The sequence below is a fragment of the Phycodurus eques genome, chromosome 18 (assembly GCF_024500275.1).
Source record: "Phycodurus eques isolate BA_2022a chromosome 18, UOR_Pequ_1.1, whole genome shotgun sequence".
Lineage (NCBI taxonomy): Eukaryota > Metazoa > Chordata > Actinopteri > Syngnathiformes > Syngnathidae > Phycodurus > Phycodurus eques.
This window is the reverse complement of record NC_084542.1, coordinates 15,440,303-15,458,585: the sequence shown is the minus strand read 5'-3', so window position 1 is coordinate 15,458,585 and position 18,283 is coordinate 15,440,303. Positions and strand designations below refer to the sequence as shown.

At 43.4% G+C, this 18,283-nt stretch overlaps 1 protein-coding gene across 4 annotated transcripts in view; it reads right to left on the bottom strand.

The window, feature by feature from the left end:
- Window positions 1-399: 399 nt before the first annotated feature.
- adgb (androglobin) overlaps window positions 400-18,283 on the bottom strand; it is a 35,632-nt gene continuing 17,748 nt past the window's right edge. For 2 of the 4 annotated variants that reach the window (XM_061705112.1, XM_061705111.1), the window contains 19 exons: window positions 17,932-18,037; window positions 17,025-17,163; window positions 15,659-15,773; window positions 14,900-15,064; window positions 14,669-14,807; window positions 14,451-14,585; window positions 12,297-12,390; window positions 11,574-11,705; window positions 11,312-11,465; window positions 10,965-11,152; window positions 10,589-10,797; window positions 9,886-10,043; window positions 9,095-9,197; window positions 6,641-6,783; window positions 5,553-5,708; window positions 5,038-5,128; window positions 4,834-4,933; window positions 1,926-2,109; window positions 400-1,795 (listed from right to left, as the gene is read on the bottom strand). In XM_061705112.1, the coding sequence (XP_061561096.1) occupies window positions 1,661-1,795; window positions 1,926-2,109; window positions 4,834-4,933; window positions 5,038-5,128; window positions 5,553-5,708; window positions 6,641-6,783; window positions 9,095-9,197; window positions 9,886-10,043; window positions 10,589-10,797; window positions 10,965-11,152; window positions 11,312-11,465; window positions 11,574-11,705; window positions 12,297-12,390; window positions 14,451-14,585; window positions 14,669-14,807; window positions 14,900-15,064; window positions 15,659-15,773; window positions 17,025-17,163; window positions 17,932-18,037 (2,646 nt within the window). In that variant the 3' untranslated portion in view covers window positions 400-1,660. Of the gene's footprint in view, window positions 1,796-1,925; window positions 2,110-4,833; window positions 4,934-5,037; window positions 5,129-5,552; window positions 5,709-6,640; window positions 6,784-9,094; window positions 9,198-9,885; window positions 10,044-10,588; window positions 10,798-10,964; window positions 11,153-11,311; window positions 11,466-11,573; window positions 11,706-12,296; window positions 12,391-14,450; window positions 14,586-14,668; window positions 14,808-14,899; window positions 15,065-15,658; window positions 15,774-17,024; window positions 17,164-17,931; window positions 18,038-18,283 lie in introns of those variants that run through there. The other 2 variants (XM_061705113.1, XM_061705114.1) reach the window with 2 other exon arrangements.

Genomic DNA, 18,283 nt, shown 5'->3' with positions numbered 1-18,283 from the left:
CGGAATCAGTGAGGCCTGACCGAGTTGAGTGGAATGCACATCAAGCAGGAACAGGCCAGAAAAAAAGGCAAAAACAAACACATTTCACCATTTTTGTGCAATAACATCTTCGTATTGTACCTGATTGGGAATGACACTTAAATGTCTTGGTGAACGAGTGCAATTACTGACGACGACTACACATTTTACAAGTAACATTACACCCTCCGACAGACGCTCAAAATGCAAACATCAGTTCTCCGGAAGGAGGCACAGTGCATTCCAGGGACAATGCATTCATATTCACAACCGCTAGATGGCACCATGATCTCATTCATTCTCAAGCCAGTACTTTTCCCCGAGATATAAAGCAGCAGTAGATTAGATCAATAAATCAACAAAGTCATAAAAATGGCCATATACAGGTTTTATTTCAAGTTTACCATGTTTGGTCTTGTGTAATGGGGACTTCTTTTCACACAAAATACATTACTCAACCAGCAGCTGGAGAGGGACGTGTACCCAGCATGCCTTTGGGGCATCAAGTCAACACAGCGACCTTCAAGAGAGCAAACAGTTTGCTGAATATTATCATGTGTATACTGGGGCGGAAGAAAATGCAAGGCTGAATTGGTCCTTGCGGTCTCAATACAATGAAATTCAGTTTGTATTTTGATCGGTTTTGCGTGGACACAAATTCTGTGTCGATACGAGAGAGGGAGAAATCATTTTTGCAATAGGTAGAGATTGACACAAACCTTTGAACCCAGATGACCTCGTCTTAAAATAGAGTTACTCTCCAATCACTCTGTATATAATCGACTAAAATCCCACGAGAGCAACAAGTCAGGGTTCTAAATGGACCACTACGAATCTACCGGTGGGGGAAAAAAATAATTTTAAAAAAGAAGAAACAAAATCAACAATATTACATGATTTGACTCGAGTACAGTAGTCCCAAAAAAAAAAAAAAAAAAGAAAAAGTAGTGAACATATATCATTTACTTTATACATATTTATAAAGCTTTACACATGTATGATTTTGAATGTGTGTGGTGGGGCCTGGCCCGTTGAGTGACGTCAGAGTCAGCAAACGTATGAAGCGAACGCGCATATTTTACCGTTTGCTCAATAAAGCGATCGTAGAGGGATTACAATTCAGTCTAACTAGCGGTTTGTAGGCTGTTTCAAATTAGCTAACGATATTTACTTGAGCGTAGACGCCGCAGTTGCGTAAGCCAGTTCTGCTTTGCAGGAGACACGTTGCACATGTGTCTTCTTCCCCCCCCCCAACCAAAAGAATTGCACATTGGTGAGCACTGCCACTTCACAGCCAGAAAACGTTCTGTGTTTGAACCTGCGTCTCTGGGAAACCGGTTTCCAACGACAGTCCAAAACTCATTCAGTCATTTATTTTTTTAGTAGTCATGTTGAGGTCCATAAGTTGTATTACTTTGGCACATTGCGGATGCCTCGCTTGAATCTTGCTCCAGTCACTTATCGATCTTTTCCTGCATCCTTGACTTGTCGATAGGCAAGCGATGGATTCACATATTTGCAGGTGAGCGGGGACAACATAAAGCCCTGAGTTGTGGTGTCTGAGTTACAAACAGACTTGCACAAGGCCAAGCGAGACTTTGTTTGCAGGTCGAATTTGTTTGACGTCAACGGCCCGGCCTGATTAGGCTTCATCCGCCGTGTGTTTATCCTCTCTCCTTTTTATGCGGTCGTTAAGCCATTTGCGAGTTTCGTTGGGTTTCTGATTTTGCGGTGTGCGCGTGTCGTGGAATTTCTGTTGCTCCTGCACCATCGCCGTCTGGAAAGGACGCAGAGAGACAGCGGGGACAGAGGAGTTACGCCGAGCCCAGCCCCAACGGATCGATATTTTCACGGGGCTCAAACGGCGACCGCTAATATCGATCGGACGGCGGCGGCGGCGAGGTGACCTGCTGGTCCTCGTACTGCCTCAGGAGGCCTTGCATTCGTTCCCTCCTGAGGGTGGCTCTCTGCTGACGCTCCTCCACCAGAAGATCGCGTTCCACCTGGTAGGCCTGGATCCTTTCTAAGCGTTCCTGCCGCTGGCACTCCTCCATCTCGGGGTCCAACAGGATCGGGGTATCTGTTCTCCTTCTGCGGGAATTACACGTGGACCTCGTGAACACGTCGGCGAGTTAGATGAAGAACGATCAAAACCTTTTAAAGGGTACAAACTTGCGATGTACGGTACCAGTAAGAGTATTCACTCTGGAGTACTCACCAATACCGGTAGTACTTCTGACACATAAAATTTCAATTAACCCAATGAGAGGTAATTGTGAACAAAGACCATTCTTTCTGACACACATGACGAGTCGCTAATGTGGCAAACCGCCGCAGTGTAGCACCGACTAATGGCGAGGAGGACTTTCTCAATGTCAGATTTTTTTTCTCCTAAGTATCAGTGGCTGACATCTGCCCGATACCGGATACCTGGCATTGGTACACGCTCACCCCTATTACAAACAATCATTTTGTGGCCACAAACCTGAGCATTCTAACTAACATTAAGATTGTGCTTGCATGCAATGCACTTCTTACTTTCCCACACAAGGTGGTGCTGCTTTCCGTAAGAGAAAATAGAAGGATTCAATAATGATGACTGATTATTGAGTTTTACTCCATCGCATGTAAACGAAGAACAGATGAAAATCTAAATGTAATGAATGAGATCAAATTTGATATCATTTATCAAAGAATGACAGTTTTTATGACTGTATTCGGCAACAACAAAGTCCCTGTAATCATAGATTTCTTTCTAAACATGTTATACATCTTTAAAGATAATTGCTGAAAATGTGCAAAGACTGTAGCGCTGCATTGCGATGATATAGCAAACTGTTTTTCACCATTATTTTTTATTATTTTATTTACAGTAGTGGTCATTTGATCAACAGTTCAGCGGGGTGTGGTTTCAGTGCATTCGGCGGACACGCCCACAGTGTTTGAGAGCGGCGACAAGGGCTTGACTTTTCGCCAATTTGAAGCCTCATTTTACACAATTTGTTTTAATCATTCAAACTTGGCAGGGTTGTCAAAACCGCGCTTCTCTGTGATGTGTTAAGGTTACCAGACATTTATTTTGGAGTTAGATGGTCTTTAATTGTCAATTGTACCAGTGCGAATTGTGCTTATTTACTCATCTTTTTTTCATCCAGCCATCCATTTTCTATAGCGCTTGTCCTCTTTAAAGTCTTCATTTAAACTCACAGCGCAGATTTTTGGATCGTGGGAGGAAATCAGAGTCGCCTACCCGAAGAAAACCCACGCAAGCACACCAGGAGAACAGGCAAAATCCACAGCGCAAGAATTTCAGAGCTGAAATTTTAAACCCTTTGGCTAGTTTGGTGTTTTTAACAGTGATATTGCATTGGCCAGCACCACATACATCCTTAAATTCATCTGTATTTGGTGATAATCCTTCGGAAAGTGTGGTACTGTGAGTGCAGCACATAGTCTAGTAGTAGTTTTTTTTCATTTCTATAGTAAAGCTTAAAATGTTCTCCACTTGCCAGAAAGGATAGGCGGGGATGTGTAAATGGAAATGCGGTCGGCACATGCGGAGATGTGCAGGGGAAATTGTGGAGTCACAATAACGGCTTTATCTCACACGCTTGGCCATAAATCCAAAATGACAAGAGTGCGAGTATTCCTTCTTTAAGGCTTCATTGTAATGGCACAAAAAGTGTGTTGTCTGTGTCTGTCGGTGTGTGATAAGAAAAGGAGAAAAAGATGCAGGCAGAGCCAGAAAGGGAGGCAGTGAGCAAAAGTTTTTAGTTGGAGGAAGTGGAAAAAGCACAAGTGGCCATCTGAGGTGCAAACATAGATGGAGGGGGAGCGTTTGCCTTTTTCTGGTTTTAATGTCGAGGGGAAGCCAGTAGCTGTGTGACTGAAGTTAGCATTAATGAGCATTGGCCAGCACAACCTATTTTAGTGCAGTGTGTGCATGTGTTCGAGACGAATTTATGCCTATAGACTGCCTTGCAGGCCACATTGTCGGAAGTCATTAGCAGCTGCACACACACACTGAGAAGGCGAGTGACAGGAGTGGGCACATCTCACTGATGCGACGAGCTCAACGGGGGTCCTGAAATAGCTTTTTGATTAAGAGACACAAATGCCGCCGCATTTATCACGGCCGGGGGATGGCCCGCGCGAGGGAAGGCGAGGTGGCGAGAGACGAGGCGCATGCCCTCTGGGATGGAGACGCTTCTTTTGCACAGTCGCTGACTTGACACTTTGGGTTAATGACGAGCACCAAGCGCAGCGATATCTCACACCATAAAAAAGATACACAACTTCCATGTTAGTCACCGACTGTGTAGTGGTACACTCGCCTGACTTTGGTGCAGGCAGCGCGGGTTCAGTTCCCACTTAGTGACGGCGTGAATGTGAGTGCGAATGGTTGTCAGTGTCTATATGTGCCTGCAACTGACTGGCGACCAGTTCAGGGTGTAGTCCACCCTTCGCCCGAAGTCGGCTGGGATAGGCTCCAGCGCCCCGCGGCCCTTACCAGGATAAGGGGTGTTGGAAATGGATGGATGGAACTTCCATGCTCACCTAAGAATTATACGTGTGTATGTAGAGTGGACCCTCGCATACTAGTGGTTTGGCACTGTCAGATGCAGCTATTTGCCGATTTCTTCCCAATTTTGTTTTCCTCTTTTCTTTTCTTTTTGCAGGGTGGGGAAGTAAATCAACCCCAAAAACGCTATTGCTGCTAAATTAAGAATATTTGGGGTTAAGTGCTTCCACCTTTCGCTGCGTGCCGTAACAATCACTTTGAGCTGTCAGGCCTTGACAGATGACGAGACCCACCTGATGAACGGCTGGTAGTCCAAGGGAGGAACAACGATGCTTAACAGTTGTTCAATTGGAATATTGGGAGCGTTGGGAGGTATAGGACTGCAGCCCTCCTCTTAACAAAAAAAAAAAAAAAAATGTTTTTTAAAAAAGAACATCAGACTGAAGGCAAGATGAAGTGGCTCAAGTATGAGCGCGCCACGTTTTTGCTGGACTTACCGGCCTCGATGGTGGCTGGCTCTTCATCTGGAACGTCGCCATCCTTGGGGAGGTAAAATTGGCTCAGCCAGTTGAGACGTAACTGCCACGCCTTCAAAAGATGACACAAAACATCACCGCGACAACCCAAAAAACAAGAGTAACATATATGGACAAAGGTATCGGGACACCAATATCCTGTATCTGCACAACCGAGTTCCGCATTCGGCAAAACAGGTGAAAGCACTTCCCCCCGAAATGTGATCTCTTTCCATTAAAAGACCCTTACTTTCCAATTTGTTCCAATTAATTTCTGTGGAAAGCTTTCAATTCAGAATAATATTTCCAAAATTCCCCAGCTTAACGTCCTACCACAACTTACTGGAAACATTCCAGATATTGGCCACGCTGTGCTGCCACAATTGTCCAAAACGTCTGCGCAAAAACAAAAATTGAGACTCACTGAAGAGGTGAATTCAGGTGACGTGTCCCAATACTTTTGACTATCTTCCAAACACACTCAGCCAGTCAGTTACCTTGGCAGCGCGGCCCGGTTCAGCCGCCTCCCAGGCTCTTTTAATAGCCTTGATTTGCTCTATTCGCTCCACGTCCTTCTTCACCACGATGCTCTCAGCTTGGCTCTTGTCGACCGCAACGCGCAGCGTGTAGTTGGCCTTAGTAAGGTCAAGGCCCTGCCCAAAAAAAAAAAAAAAGTAAAATACAGACACACAAACACATCTGAAGGTCCCCGCACTGCAAAGGATTTAGACTCTCTTTTTGTTTTTGTTTTTTCAATGCAGTGCTCGCTGAAAATAATATGCCATTGTTCAGTTAATTTATTCGCGGATCAGGACACCGGCAGCTTCCGACGACGCTGTGCCGCTAATGAAAGAAAACATATTGAAATGGAAATGCGCTGTGGAGAGCCGTTGCGCGGTGCGGGGGGCTGGTAAGAAAAAAAAATAATAAAATCTGCCTTTCAAATTTGATTGCGCTTGTTTGTTTAGATGTGCAGCAAACAAGAAACGCCTTAAGATTGTCTGTTTATCACAAGGGAGACATTCCAGTTCTGCCCAAAAACAGGTGAAAAGGTGCAATATACAGAGACCGTACAAATCCATTTTTGTTTATATAATTCTATGCCTCCCACATTCTTGAAACACACTGTAAATATATTTGAACACATATGATGAAAATTTATTTATTTTTAGGCCGACACTGATTCAAATATTTGGAGGAGTAAAATTCCGATACCCGATTAATAAGCCGATTCATTTTAAACAGATAATGAATAAAACAACTTTTTTTTTTGGTCCCTTAATGCTTACAACAATAAATATATAAATTATGGGAAGAAAATCGGTCTTCTTTGTTTGTTTGAATGCCATTATCTTTGTCTCATGTTGCAATGTGTTAATGCGTTTAAAAAAAAATAATAATAATCTGAAAAAATGGGCCAAAATCTTTTTGCTGATTTTTGCCGATTTGTAAAAGGGCTAATATCAGCCAACTCACTCGACCAGAACGCAGTTAAAACATAGCACACTTGAATATATGGATACATAGCATTGTCTTCACATTTACTGCTGACGACATTGCGGCGGAGGCTGCTGCGATGGATTACCATTTCTTCCCTCGAGACCGACGAGGAGCTGCCGGTCCCCTTGTCATCGTCACCTTTTCGGTTGACTTTGGCCGTGTCCGTGCTCTGCTCGTCGCTTCCCGACATGTCAGAGGTGGCTTCTGTCAATTCCTCCGGAAAGAACACTGCGTTTTGGAAAGACAGAGGTGGAGGATGATATTAAATTCTTCTCTTCTCTTTTATTTGATATCCTTCGATGTCAAAAGAGACAACGTTTTCTAAATTGCTTTTTAATACCATTTTCTGAAAAATTCACTGGAAAAGAAAAACCAAACAAACAAGACTTTAACTCGGCATGGCGTCATGAAATACTTCACTCGGTGAGCATCTACAGGATTAACTGAAATTTAATTCCATTCAATTTGATTCATATAGTGCCATTCACAACATAATTCTCTCCATCTGGTGTAACATATGGAACAGCAGTTCCTATAAAAGCCACTAGGTTAATACTGGTTTCACAATTTATTTTAATTCATGGGCAGCAAGGTGGAAGGTGGTTCGCTTCTCTGCGTCATCATTGGTTCAAATCTTTATTTTCAGTCTTCCTGTGTGGAGTTTGCGTTTTCTCCAGGTCGCACATTCCAAAAACTGCTACCGAAAATGCACGGACGGATGAACGAATGAAGTCACCATTTTTCTATGAGAACAACATGGAAGTCAACCAGCGTCACAGAACGAAAGGCGTTTACATTTGCAGAGGGGTGGTCTAAATGTTGTGAAACATAATTTCCGACAAAATAATTAAATAAATCCCTGACTCGGGTGCGTTAAATGATGTTGGAGTGCGAAGCGGCATCGACGTACTGTTAAGCTGCCTCCCTTTTGTGTAGAGTAAAACTGGATGTTTCACCGTGAGCAGCTGCATGTGTCGTGCACGCGCGCATCTGCTAGGTGGCACTGTTGTACTTCCCACTCACAGGAAAAAAAGGGCTCCCTCCCCACAACCATCCATCATTTAGCCTGGCCACCAAGTTACTCTCATTGAAGAGATACAATGCAGTTTTGTGGTGGCAAAAGCCAGATGCGATAAAGGCTGATATACTGTGTATGTGCACAGACCCGTTAATGAAAACAAAGTGGTGTTGTTTTGGTGTTAAACACCAAGGGCTTTAAGAATCGCAGACGGTTGCGCATTAAACATGCACGCTGCACTATGTGGCTTGTTCAACGTGGCTTTCAAAAGTGCGGCGTGGCGTGAGCCATCCATGTCGCATATAGGGAGCACGATCAAGGGCACACCCTTGCCGTTGAGACGTGGCTTAACTGGGTGAAATTAATTCACTTTCCTGCTGTGATATTTCCCAGGGCACCGGGAAAGTGGGGGAGGGGCAAGAAGAGCAAACTTAATTTGACTTCCCACTGACCCACTTCCTCAAGCCTGTTGGAGAACCATAGGAGACTTGTGTGGTCACTGGAATACAACGCTCATATTTATAGCATATAACTAACTATATGGTAGCTCGACATAAAGACAAGCAAATGAGCAGAGGCAAAAATCTGCAAAGCGGCTAATTATTACGGTCACGCGCACTTTCTGCAAATTGTGAAGGACGCGCATCGACGTTCACCTGGCCGGACAGAATTAATGCACCACTCGAGAAGGTTTTTGCTCATGTAAAAGCGCAATTAAGTCAACGTGAGGGTGACTTAAGGCAGAGTCAAATCATCTTTCTCCATTGAAATGAATTGAAATGCCTTTAATCCGTTCCAGCAAATTACAAAAAAAAAAAAAAATTGTAACGTGTTATTTGAGGAGAAAAATAGCACTATAAAATTGTACTTTATAAAACATACAGTAATTCCATAATTAATTAGAATTAAACAGCTTTTGTCACCGTTTCTCCGTCAATGCACATGATGGTGCTCATTCTGGTGTGCGCCTTGGCCACCTGGGGGCAGTATAAGACTCCTCACTCAGCTTCTGAGTTTGGGAGTAATATTAGTTGTTCTACCCTGAGGATAAAGAATATATGACTGCGAGTATTGTTATATTATCTTTCTATAAGTGTCGTTCCACTGATTTTGTTCAGCTATCCATTGCTTAAAGGGTAACAACACCGCCACATAGATGCTAATTAGCCCGTGTGTCTATGGTAATTCCCATTGTATATTAGCACTATATTAGCAGTATTGAGTATTTAAATACTCAACATGTAATTGTCTCAAGACACAAACAACAACCAGTTAATCCTTTCGCTCACTGAGCTTAAGTCTAGCGTGATCTAGGTTTGGGGCCGCAGTTTTGTTGAACTTTAATTAAAAGGATCCGCTGTACTTTTATTGATGTAATGCGAAGCAATAAATATGAAAACCTAAGCTTGCTTTATGGCATCATGCAGCCATATTGTGATGTGTGTGCGTGTTTGTGTGAACCGTGCTTTTCACGTGTGCCCGAGGATTTTTGTTTTGTTTTTTTGTTTGTACTGTTGGTACCTTGGGTTGCTTTGAAACTGAGCAGATGGGCGAAAGCCAGCTGAGACTCATCCAAATCCCAGCTGTGATACAGCACCTCTGCCCTCACCAAATACCTGTGATCCTGTCAAACACACACAAAATAAAAGATGGGCAAAGTCGGTGCTAAACACTGCAAAAACATGCATCATAGACAAATGTATCACATAGATTTTATTGTGTTAAATTACTGAAAAGCTCAGTAAGGACATGATATTTAAATGTGCGTAACTTTTTTTTGGTGGTCATTTTCAGCTCATACTCAAAACTGCCAATATCGAGCATCAAAATGTCTCCCGCGGCTCTCTGCGGAGCGTAACATCGTCTTAATCACAGACGTCCGCGCTAATTGATCAGTGGTTTTAAGGACTAATCAATACACGTTTACACCCGCCTGCTGATGATTTACTGGCTTCGACATGATCCGTCTCATTACCGTCCACGCTGCCGCTCATTCTTCATCAACGCCTCCGTGTGATTGGTACGTGGTGTTTAATTAAAAAAATTAAAAAAAATAAAATCATCGCATATGATAGTTAATCGTCAAGAGGAGAAATGAGTGCTCCCTGGCGAGTCAGACAGCAGCAACAAAAGTGTACCTCTGCTTTCTGCTGCCCGAGAATGTGGGTGGGTAAGTTCACGTGTGCGTGTTTGCAAGTAAGGTGCCATGAGTATCAGGCCGGTGAAAAAATGGATATGAACACAAGCAGAAAGCAAAAGGAGGTGGAGGAAGCGTATCTGAACTGCCGCCGAATCCACAAAGTAAGTGTTACCGGCGTCTTGGTGGACGGCGGCGAGTGGTCTTCTTCGCAGTCCGATTTCCCCGACGTACTTCCCTCCTCGTCTTCTTCCTGGCTGTCGTCTAACGCCTTGATCTCGTCCTCCTGGGCTGGGGGAGTGTGCCGGTTCTCCTCTAGTGCGCCACCGGGAGCTGTAACGAGGAGAGCAAAGGCCTGAGTCGGAGGAAAATAAAGAGACAAAAAAGGCGCGTCCGGTTATCGCAGCAGGAAGTGGAAAGCAAATTAAAGAGTTGCAAAAGTTGCTCTCTGACAGGGGGGAGGGGGAAGAAAAAAAAATGTAAAATGGAGCTATTTGAGTCTAGTTCATTCTAAGGACAATACAGCAGAACCTCCAAAGTGGAACTCAATCCGTTCCGTGACACTGTTGGAATTCTACGTAATTGCTACAGGAAATTATTCAAATACAATTTTAACATTCTTGTCATACAAGTAAAAGAAAAATACAAATGGGATATGAATCGGGTGTTGGGGGGGGGGCTAGTATAAAGTGAAGTTAACCACGGTATTGTAAAGCCAAGTAAAACTAAAATAATGTAAGCTGCTCTCCCTTTGAAGATGTCTGACTTTAAGTAAACCCCTTCTGGTTAATATTGGATTTGTGGAATAAGAATCAAACATAATAATTTACCAAAAAATAATAATAATAATTATAATTAATAATAAAAAGGTCCCAAACCTAATGGCTCCTCCTCCTTCTCTTCCTCCTCCTCTTCTTTCTCTTCATTGGGCAGGAAGTTGGCGACGGGAATGACGACTTGGCCTTGCCCGGTGGCGCTGGCCACTACCGTCTCGTGCTCCAGGATGGACAGACGGATCTTGACGTGACGGCTGGACGTCTGGAAGTGAACGGTGCCGAGGAGAGGCACGGTCACCTTCACAGTATAGCTGCAGACAAAAAAGATATTTAAAAAAATAAAATAAAATAAAAATCAGCTGCCATTTTATATATAAAAAGTAATACGTTGGGTACACCTCGCTATCCTCCAGTTTGGAGGATAGCAGTCAAATGTTAAACCTGGAAGAAAAATACTGTTCGTGTTTCTTGGTCTTACCCACATATGATATTGTTAGTGTTGGGAATGTAATAATCCTGGAATTCCTGCACGGCAAATGTGTTGAGCGGAGGCGCGTGGGACAATTTCGGGAGAGGCTCTCGCGTGGCGGTCAAGCGCAACGTCCACTTGGGGTTGGCGGGTGGCGATTCGGGCGTGAACACTTCGGCGAAAAAAGTGTAGCCCAGCTGAAGTGTGAGATACAGGAAAAGAATTTGTAAATAGTATTTGTGAAATAGAGACGCAAGTACAAGGGGGTCCTCGGATGATGACGGAGTTCAATCCCAATTTGGAATATCGTAAACAGAGGACCTCCTGTATGAGGTAGCGGTAAGTCATGATCTAACCTCGTTGGGTTGATAAAGGAGGGGCGGGACTCTCGTGATGAGCTTGTTCAGCTCTTCTCCGGTGTCGTTATTAATGACGTGCAGCCGAGAATAGGGGACTGGACTATAGACCTTTGGCAACAGCAATGTCTCCTTAGTGAAAAAGAACACCTCTCTTCACATGCATACAACATGGAGAAAATAAGCAATTAAATTCAAAAGACATCATGTACACTCAATCCAGTCCTGAATAATGGGGAAAAACATGACAAAGTTGTCAAACCTAAAGACCAAAATCCAGGAGTTGGCTTTCTCCGGGAGGTTGACGGAGTAGTCGGTGAAGACGACTTTGGTCCATTCATCCAGCTGACACGGGTAGATTATGGTTTCCCTGTCGGAGAGCTCAAACATGTACCTGGAAAGCAGGCAAGAACACTTTCAGACACTTTAGTTTCATCCATCCATCTATTTTCTACAGTGCTTGAGCTCATTAGGTCACCAGTGATGGAGGCAGTTTGAAAATATTAGTAATAGTTCCTATTCCTAAGGGACATATATAACATGTAATATGAACAAATCAACAAAACAGATTCTGCTCCAGCTCGGAGATTCCAGTCAAAGCGCACAATGTCCACATCCACCGTATGAGGATGAAGCAGGCCGTTAACGCTCGTGCACAAACATACTTCCCCCCGGCGGTGGGTCATACGGCAGACGCTGCGAGCTCGTTGGAACGACGTAAGGATAAACAGCAGATGGTACCACTGGGAAAGAAGATGGAACACAATGTGGAAAATGCTCCCCGCCTGGCCGCCACAACCAGGAGAGGGAGCCAATTCTGGGCGTGTGGCAGAGCAGCGAGGCTCAAAAGGATGAAAGGATATCAAATATACGGCACATATTGTACAGAGCGGGGCCGCAGCATTCTAATAGGCTCGCTGCTGGTTTGAAAGAATCAAGACAGCCAATAAGATGTGAAAGGCTTAAGAGTGCAAACTTCCTTTACCGGAGCAAGGAGGCCGCGTGTTTGTCAAAGTCACATTCCACCTTGGACCACATTTCGGAAAGCAGCGCTGACGTCCGGATGCTCTCCTTGGTGCCTGCACGACACGAGCGGCGCGTCAACACTGGCAAAGTACGATTAAAGATGAAAGACAATGCACATTGCCAATACATGAAACATTTATTGGGGCTGACCTACTTTCCAGCGGAAAGCCCACTTTGTCTCGACGGGTGAGTTTGTCTCGGCAAATTACGACTGTACCACGACGTAACACAGTCGGAATCATGTCTACGTTTGTTGCACATGCACAGGTGTCACATTGTTTTGCCTCACGAATGAGCATGCAGTCTGCTGTTGTTTGTTTTGTTTTGGGGTTTTTTTTTCTCTCAAATGGCCTCCTCTCAGAAAGAGATACATTGGGACCAAGGGAGGCCACAGAGATAAAGACCTACTATATTTATCATCCAAGGGAGGCAAGAGAGAGACTAGAAGAGCAAGTGCTGATTAGTTGGCTTAATTAATACATTTTCAATTTAAGTGCCTATCTTACAGCTGCATGTTGAAATTATGAAGGGAACGGAGGCTCCAAAAATGACACATAAGTCAAACAAAAATTTTAGCTCAGTAAGCATCTAAAGTAAGCGTGGGCAAAATTATGGCCTGCGGGCCACTTACGGCCTTGCTCTGTTCCTTAATTCGGCCCACTGTGCATTTATGTTATCAAGAGTCCTGCAATATTTGTTGCATTGATTTAGATGTTTTTTTCCTCTCTAAAATTGGTTAATTAATATGAATTTAAAAAATTAATTTGTTGATCTCATTAAATAAATAAAATGAAAAAAACTATTTAAATAAAATAAACAATTTCACTTATACCTTTAACGTCATTCAATAATTGGTGAATCAATTATAATTATATTTCACCTTTAAAATAAAGTGTTTTACATTTACAGAAGGGTACTAGTAATGTAACTATAAAACTTGAAATGTGCCTTCATAAAATGCAACAAAGTGTCTCTTTTTAATTTAACCAACATAATGCCAACACGGTAACGCGCGGGTGAACGAGCATAACAATGACAAGAGAACCACACCAACAAGTCACTTGACTAGTTTTTTAGTATACAGTGGCTGCCTTCTCTTTAGACTTGTATTACAATTAAGAATGTTAATAGGCTAATTAAAACATCTAACATGATTAGGTTTTATGATGGTGACTGTTTGAACCTGTAACAAACTGATTCGCTTAACATTTTTTTGCATTTATTTTGAAATTAGAACAAGTTGCAAGGCAAGCATAAGGAGTCACTCCACTGTAAAGTTTGCATAGAAGTAAATAATGCTGTTCCAGCCTGCGTGCATTGGCTCATGCAGGCAAAAAGCAGCAGCTGTATTATGTCTGTAATGTAATGCAGACAGACGGGCTTTGGAATGTGACTCTTAAATCAGTAAAAATTGGCAGTTGTTTGATAGGCAAGGTGTAAAAATAAAAAAATAAAAACGCAATTTAGCAAAAATCCCACTGCACAGTCTTGCACTGTCCTGATTTATGCAAACGAGGCTTGGATGTGGTTTCCAGTGGACAACATATTATTCAGAGAGTGGCATTGCCACGCGTTGTGCCTTTGCGAAGGCAGTTAGCTTCAGACCTTGGGCCATAAAGAAGAAAAAAAGTGACACCTTCCTTCGGCACGTTTACCTTGACAGTAAAATGATACACTATATGAGAATAACCAAGGAAAATATAGCCTCCCCTTCAGCCCATCCAGAACCACTGCAGGGATGTGCGGCGTGCGTGCGTATGTCTTCTCGTGTGTCTATGTGGATGTATCAGCGCAGTGGCGGCCCGTGTTGTGTCACGACGTATTACAAAGCGTGGCAGTCTCATCCTCTGCGCAGAGGCTCAATACATGCCACCAGGCTAGATCAAACTGTGACCAGAGGAAGCAGACGGTTCCTACTGAACGCTTTTATGTGTTTGGACAGTGCAATGGACCCTGCGCATGAAGACAGATGCGCTGCTGTTTGCAGGCTGTTCAGCATTCCCAGTGAGAAACTGCACAGCTAAAAACACAAAGGTGTAACTGCCCCCTTTGAAAATATTCATACAAACCATTGGAATAGGACCTTGGTATTTAAATTCACGTGTGATTTTACCAGCTTTGGAGGATTTGCGGACCACTCGCACCAAGAGTCCCTTGAACGCAGCCTGGAGAAGAGTTGCTGCCTTGACCTCTTGCGCTGTTGGCTGCCTGTCAACCCATGTTTCTGGAGTCTTGGACTCCTGAAGCACTGCAACAGCAACAATGGGGGAGATTTAATTCCACTGAAATAGATAATGCAGTATTTTCAACCACATAGGAATGACATGTTACATGCAGGCGGGCGCGGTCTGCGTGCCCTCGCCAGCAGTGAAGGGTCAGCAGTGAGGGCCAGCACAGCAAAGCGCTCCTGCGGGGTCATTTCCCTTCCCAGGGCATCGCGCAGCATGTGATAGACGGCCAAGTTGAACACCTGAGGGCCTCAGCACATACATGTTCACATACAAGGGGGAAATTATTATATTAACAGTAAGATAGCGCTTGAAAAAGTAGACACAAACTAACCTTTTGGACCTGCCAATTTTCAAGCGGGGTTTGTTTGGGACTGCAAGCTTCCTCCAGGTTGAGTCTTATGTGAGGCTTTTGGCCGTGTCGGTCATGAAAGGAAGCCACCAGTTTGGACAGGGCCCGCATGATAGCTTTTGCCTTCTCACTGAAACGAAGACTTTCCTATTTTAAAAAAAATATAATCAAGAAATAAAACACATTACGCAGCCCTCAAATAATAAATGGATGTAGTAACTGTCTGTAGAGCATACAGTCGAGCTGTTGATAAGTTGGCATTGGTTACCTGTGTGAATACTTGCTATCGCCACATGTAATAATCATGAGTACAAACACTTTGATACTTCAGTAGTATTTTCACATATCTGTACTTGACTTTGTTATTCATATTTCTCTGAAATGGAGACGCAGCTCATCAGGAAGTTTTGATATGGGCACACTGGATGCCAGCTTCATGTGATGTCCAGACGAACTTCGCTCATTAGCCAACAAACTAACTACACCCCTGAACTAAAAAAATACAAATCGAATCTAGACTTAAAAAAAAACCTAACCTCTCATTCTTGGGGGAATACTTTCAATACCTAAATACCTTTAAGATCAGACAATGACTTTTGTTACTTAAGCACATCAAATGTAAGAGTAATGTTTAAAAAGGTGATTACCCCTCTACCAGAATTATTTTCTGTTGAAATACTATTACTGAAGTATTATTTTCAGGTCCTTTCAACAAGACTGCTGGCAAGTAGCGCGATTCACCTTGGTACAAAGCGACAAGATGGCGTCCTCCTCCCCAAAGGAGAAATGCGTTTTGCTGCACAGGTGCACATGGTAGCCCAGCTCTGCGTACGTGTGGAAGGACAAAACATGGCGCCTGAAAGAGAGAGAAGAAACACGCAATTGCGATTTGTTACAAAGCATTATTGTTTTTGCGAACCCCGCGGCAGATTCCTTTCCTAATCCTGACTCTAACTAATAAACCAGAAACGAACATTTTTAAATCAGACCATTTCGGAAGTTAACCGGCTTCACAGACAGAACGAACCGTGTTCCACTTTGGAGGTTGCGCAGCGATTTGAAACATTTGTTCGTTGTTTGAATTTACACGGCGCGTGGCCCAGTTGAAGAAGCAGCTGTCTGATGTGCTCTCTCCACAAGCGCCAAGCCGAGTTCACAGTCTGGTCAGACCTGAGGAAAAGTGGAACTCCATTTCCACGGCTCCATTAGCGTTACATAATTCAGCGATCGCACGCTAACTCCACGAATGAGCACCGGCAGGCGCTGTATACAATAGACGGCATCCAAAACTGATAGCATGCCGGGATTGAGGGAAATACTACCTTTGTGCGAGAGGATAGCAAAAAAAGACAGAGAGGTGACGAAGGAAAGCCTTGATTTTTTTCCTCTCCCATAAACGATGAAGGCAGGATAGCTTGTCTGAACGACAAAAAAACAAACTCATTAGAAAATAGTGACGCACATATAGAGGAGCTGCTCTGAATAATAACAAATCAGCACATAGCGTGTTGTACGGGCAGAGGGACATCATAAAAGAGAGCTTTATATGTGCGAGTTTGGCACCTGGCTCCATAAACTAGACCCTAAGCGCAGTAGTGGCTATTAAATACACACTAGGACTAATGTCATTTGCTACTGCTTACAGCATTAACAGAACCAGGCATTCATCTTTGTTTGAGCGAATAAAGGCTTAAATATTTCCATTTTTGAAAAGCTCTCCATAGTAATCTGTAAAGAAAAGGCATACATTAAAGTCACGGGAATACTTACCCCACTTGAATTAAAGACCTAAATTTAGCAGCCCGTGTGCCGTGATGCTGAGCTAATTTGAGATTAATATGTGCAAGCGTGAACGTGGAAGAGCAACGCTAAGGGAAGAAGTGTGATTTGTGTGCATACTCATTGGTGGGAACCTCTATAGCTGAGTGCCCATTCTGAGCTTGAGTTGAAAATATGTTTGCTTTTTTTTTTTTTTCTTCATTCAAACGGGGTAAAAGAAGGGTGGGGGGAAGGTTCTAAGAGTGCTTATGACCTCAATAAATTATAATTTTTTATTCTTCACAAGGTGATCCCAGGTGGAGTGTGTGAACACAGACCATGTCCTTACCCTGTGGGTAAGTTCAGCACGGTGGCTTTGGAGCAGTTGGTCTCGATGGTGACTATGGGCGGCTGACACTGTCTGCTCTTCCAGTGGAACGGGGCGGCCTGCAGAAGGGCGGGGCAGCGAACTGCTGACATGTCATTGGCTGAGAGGGGCGAGGAGGGTGTAAAGGACACAGAGGATAACGTTCACCTTTCCCCCAAAAAATAACAAACATTCTTGTAATGTGTATTTTAATGAGTAAAAATAGCACCCCATATTATTGTACTTTATAAACCCATGCAGTCGTGACAATTAAGTGGAAGTAAGCATTTTTGGTCACCTTGCATCAATTGAATGACCACTGGGCTGCTCTTTCTGGTGTGCCCGCCTTGGACTTTTAAGACAGACAAACGGATATCCTGCTCATTGAGATGTCTCAACTCCTCAGCTCATCAGTAAGACAATAATTTGAGTCGTTCTTCGCAGAAGACAAATAATATATGACTGTTACATTGTCTTTGTAATGTTGCTGCAACATCTGTTTAATCAGTTGCTTGAAGGGTTATAGCACTGCAATACATTAGGATTAGCTTTAAACTAGCAGATTGAATGGCTAAACTGTGTGGTCCTTTTAAATATTTAAGATTTAATTGTCTTTATTTTAAGTTTAGTTTGACAGTAAATTTCAACTGGGTGTAGCAATACTGTAAACAGCTTGAAGCCTCTTTTTTTGACGAATTGTTCACGAATTGCCAAAGTGCTGCTTTTTGTGAAGTGAGTTGATTTCACTGCCATCATACAGGACTCGAATCACAAGTCAAAGATAAAAATCAAAAAATAAAAATCGCCCAAACAACGCTTCGTATCTCGAAAAATCACGATCTTAAAACATATATTTGAATGTGGGTTACATGCACACGTGACTTCTTACTACTGTCTATTTCTCCCCAGCGAAGCAGACCAGAGAAACTGATGAGGATCAGGGAAGGTTGCAGGCTGTCCACGCACAAGTAGTAAGTCCCTCGCGCGTACGAACACTGGGAAGACACACACATGTACACACATAAGCACACACAGGGCAATTTATCAGTAGGAAGGCAGACAAGGATGAGAAAAGAAGCTGTGGGAGCTACAGGGTGGGGATGATGGATCCACTGATAGAGACCTGGCTTAACGGAAGAGAGGCTTGAGAAAGGGTAGGAGGAGCGGAGTAAGTCAGGCGAGATAGACAGGACAAAGCGAAACACAAGGAGAGGGGCAGCAACAACGCTGATAAAGGAGAC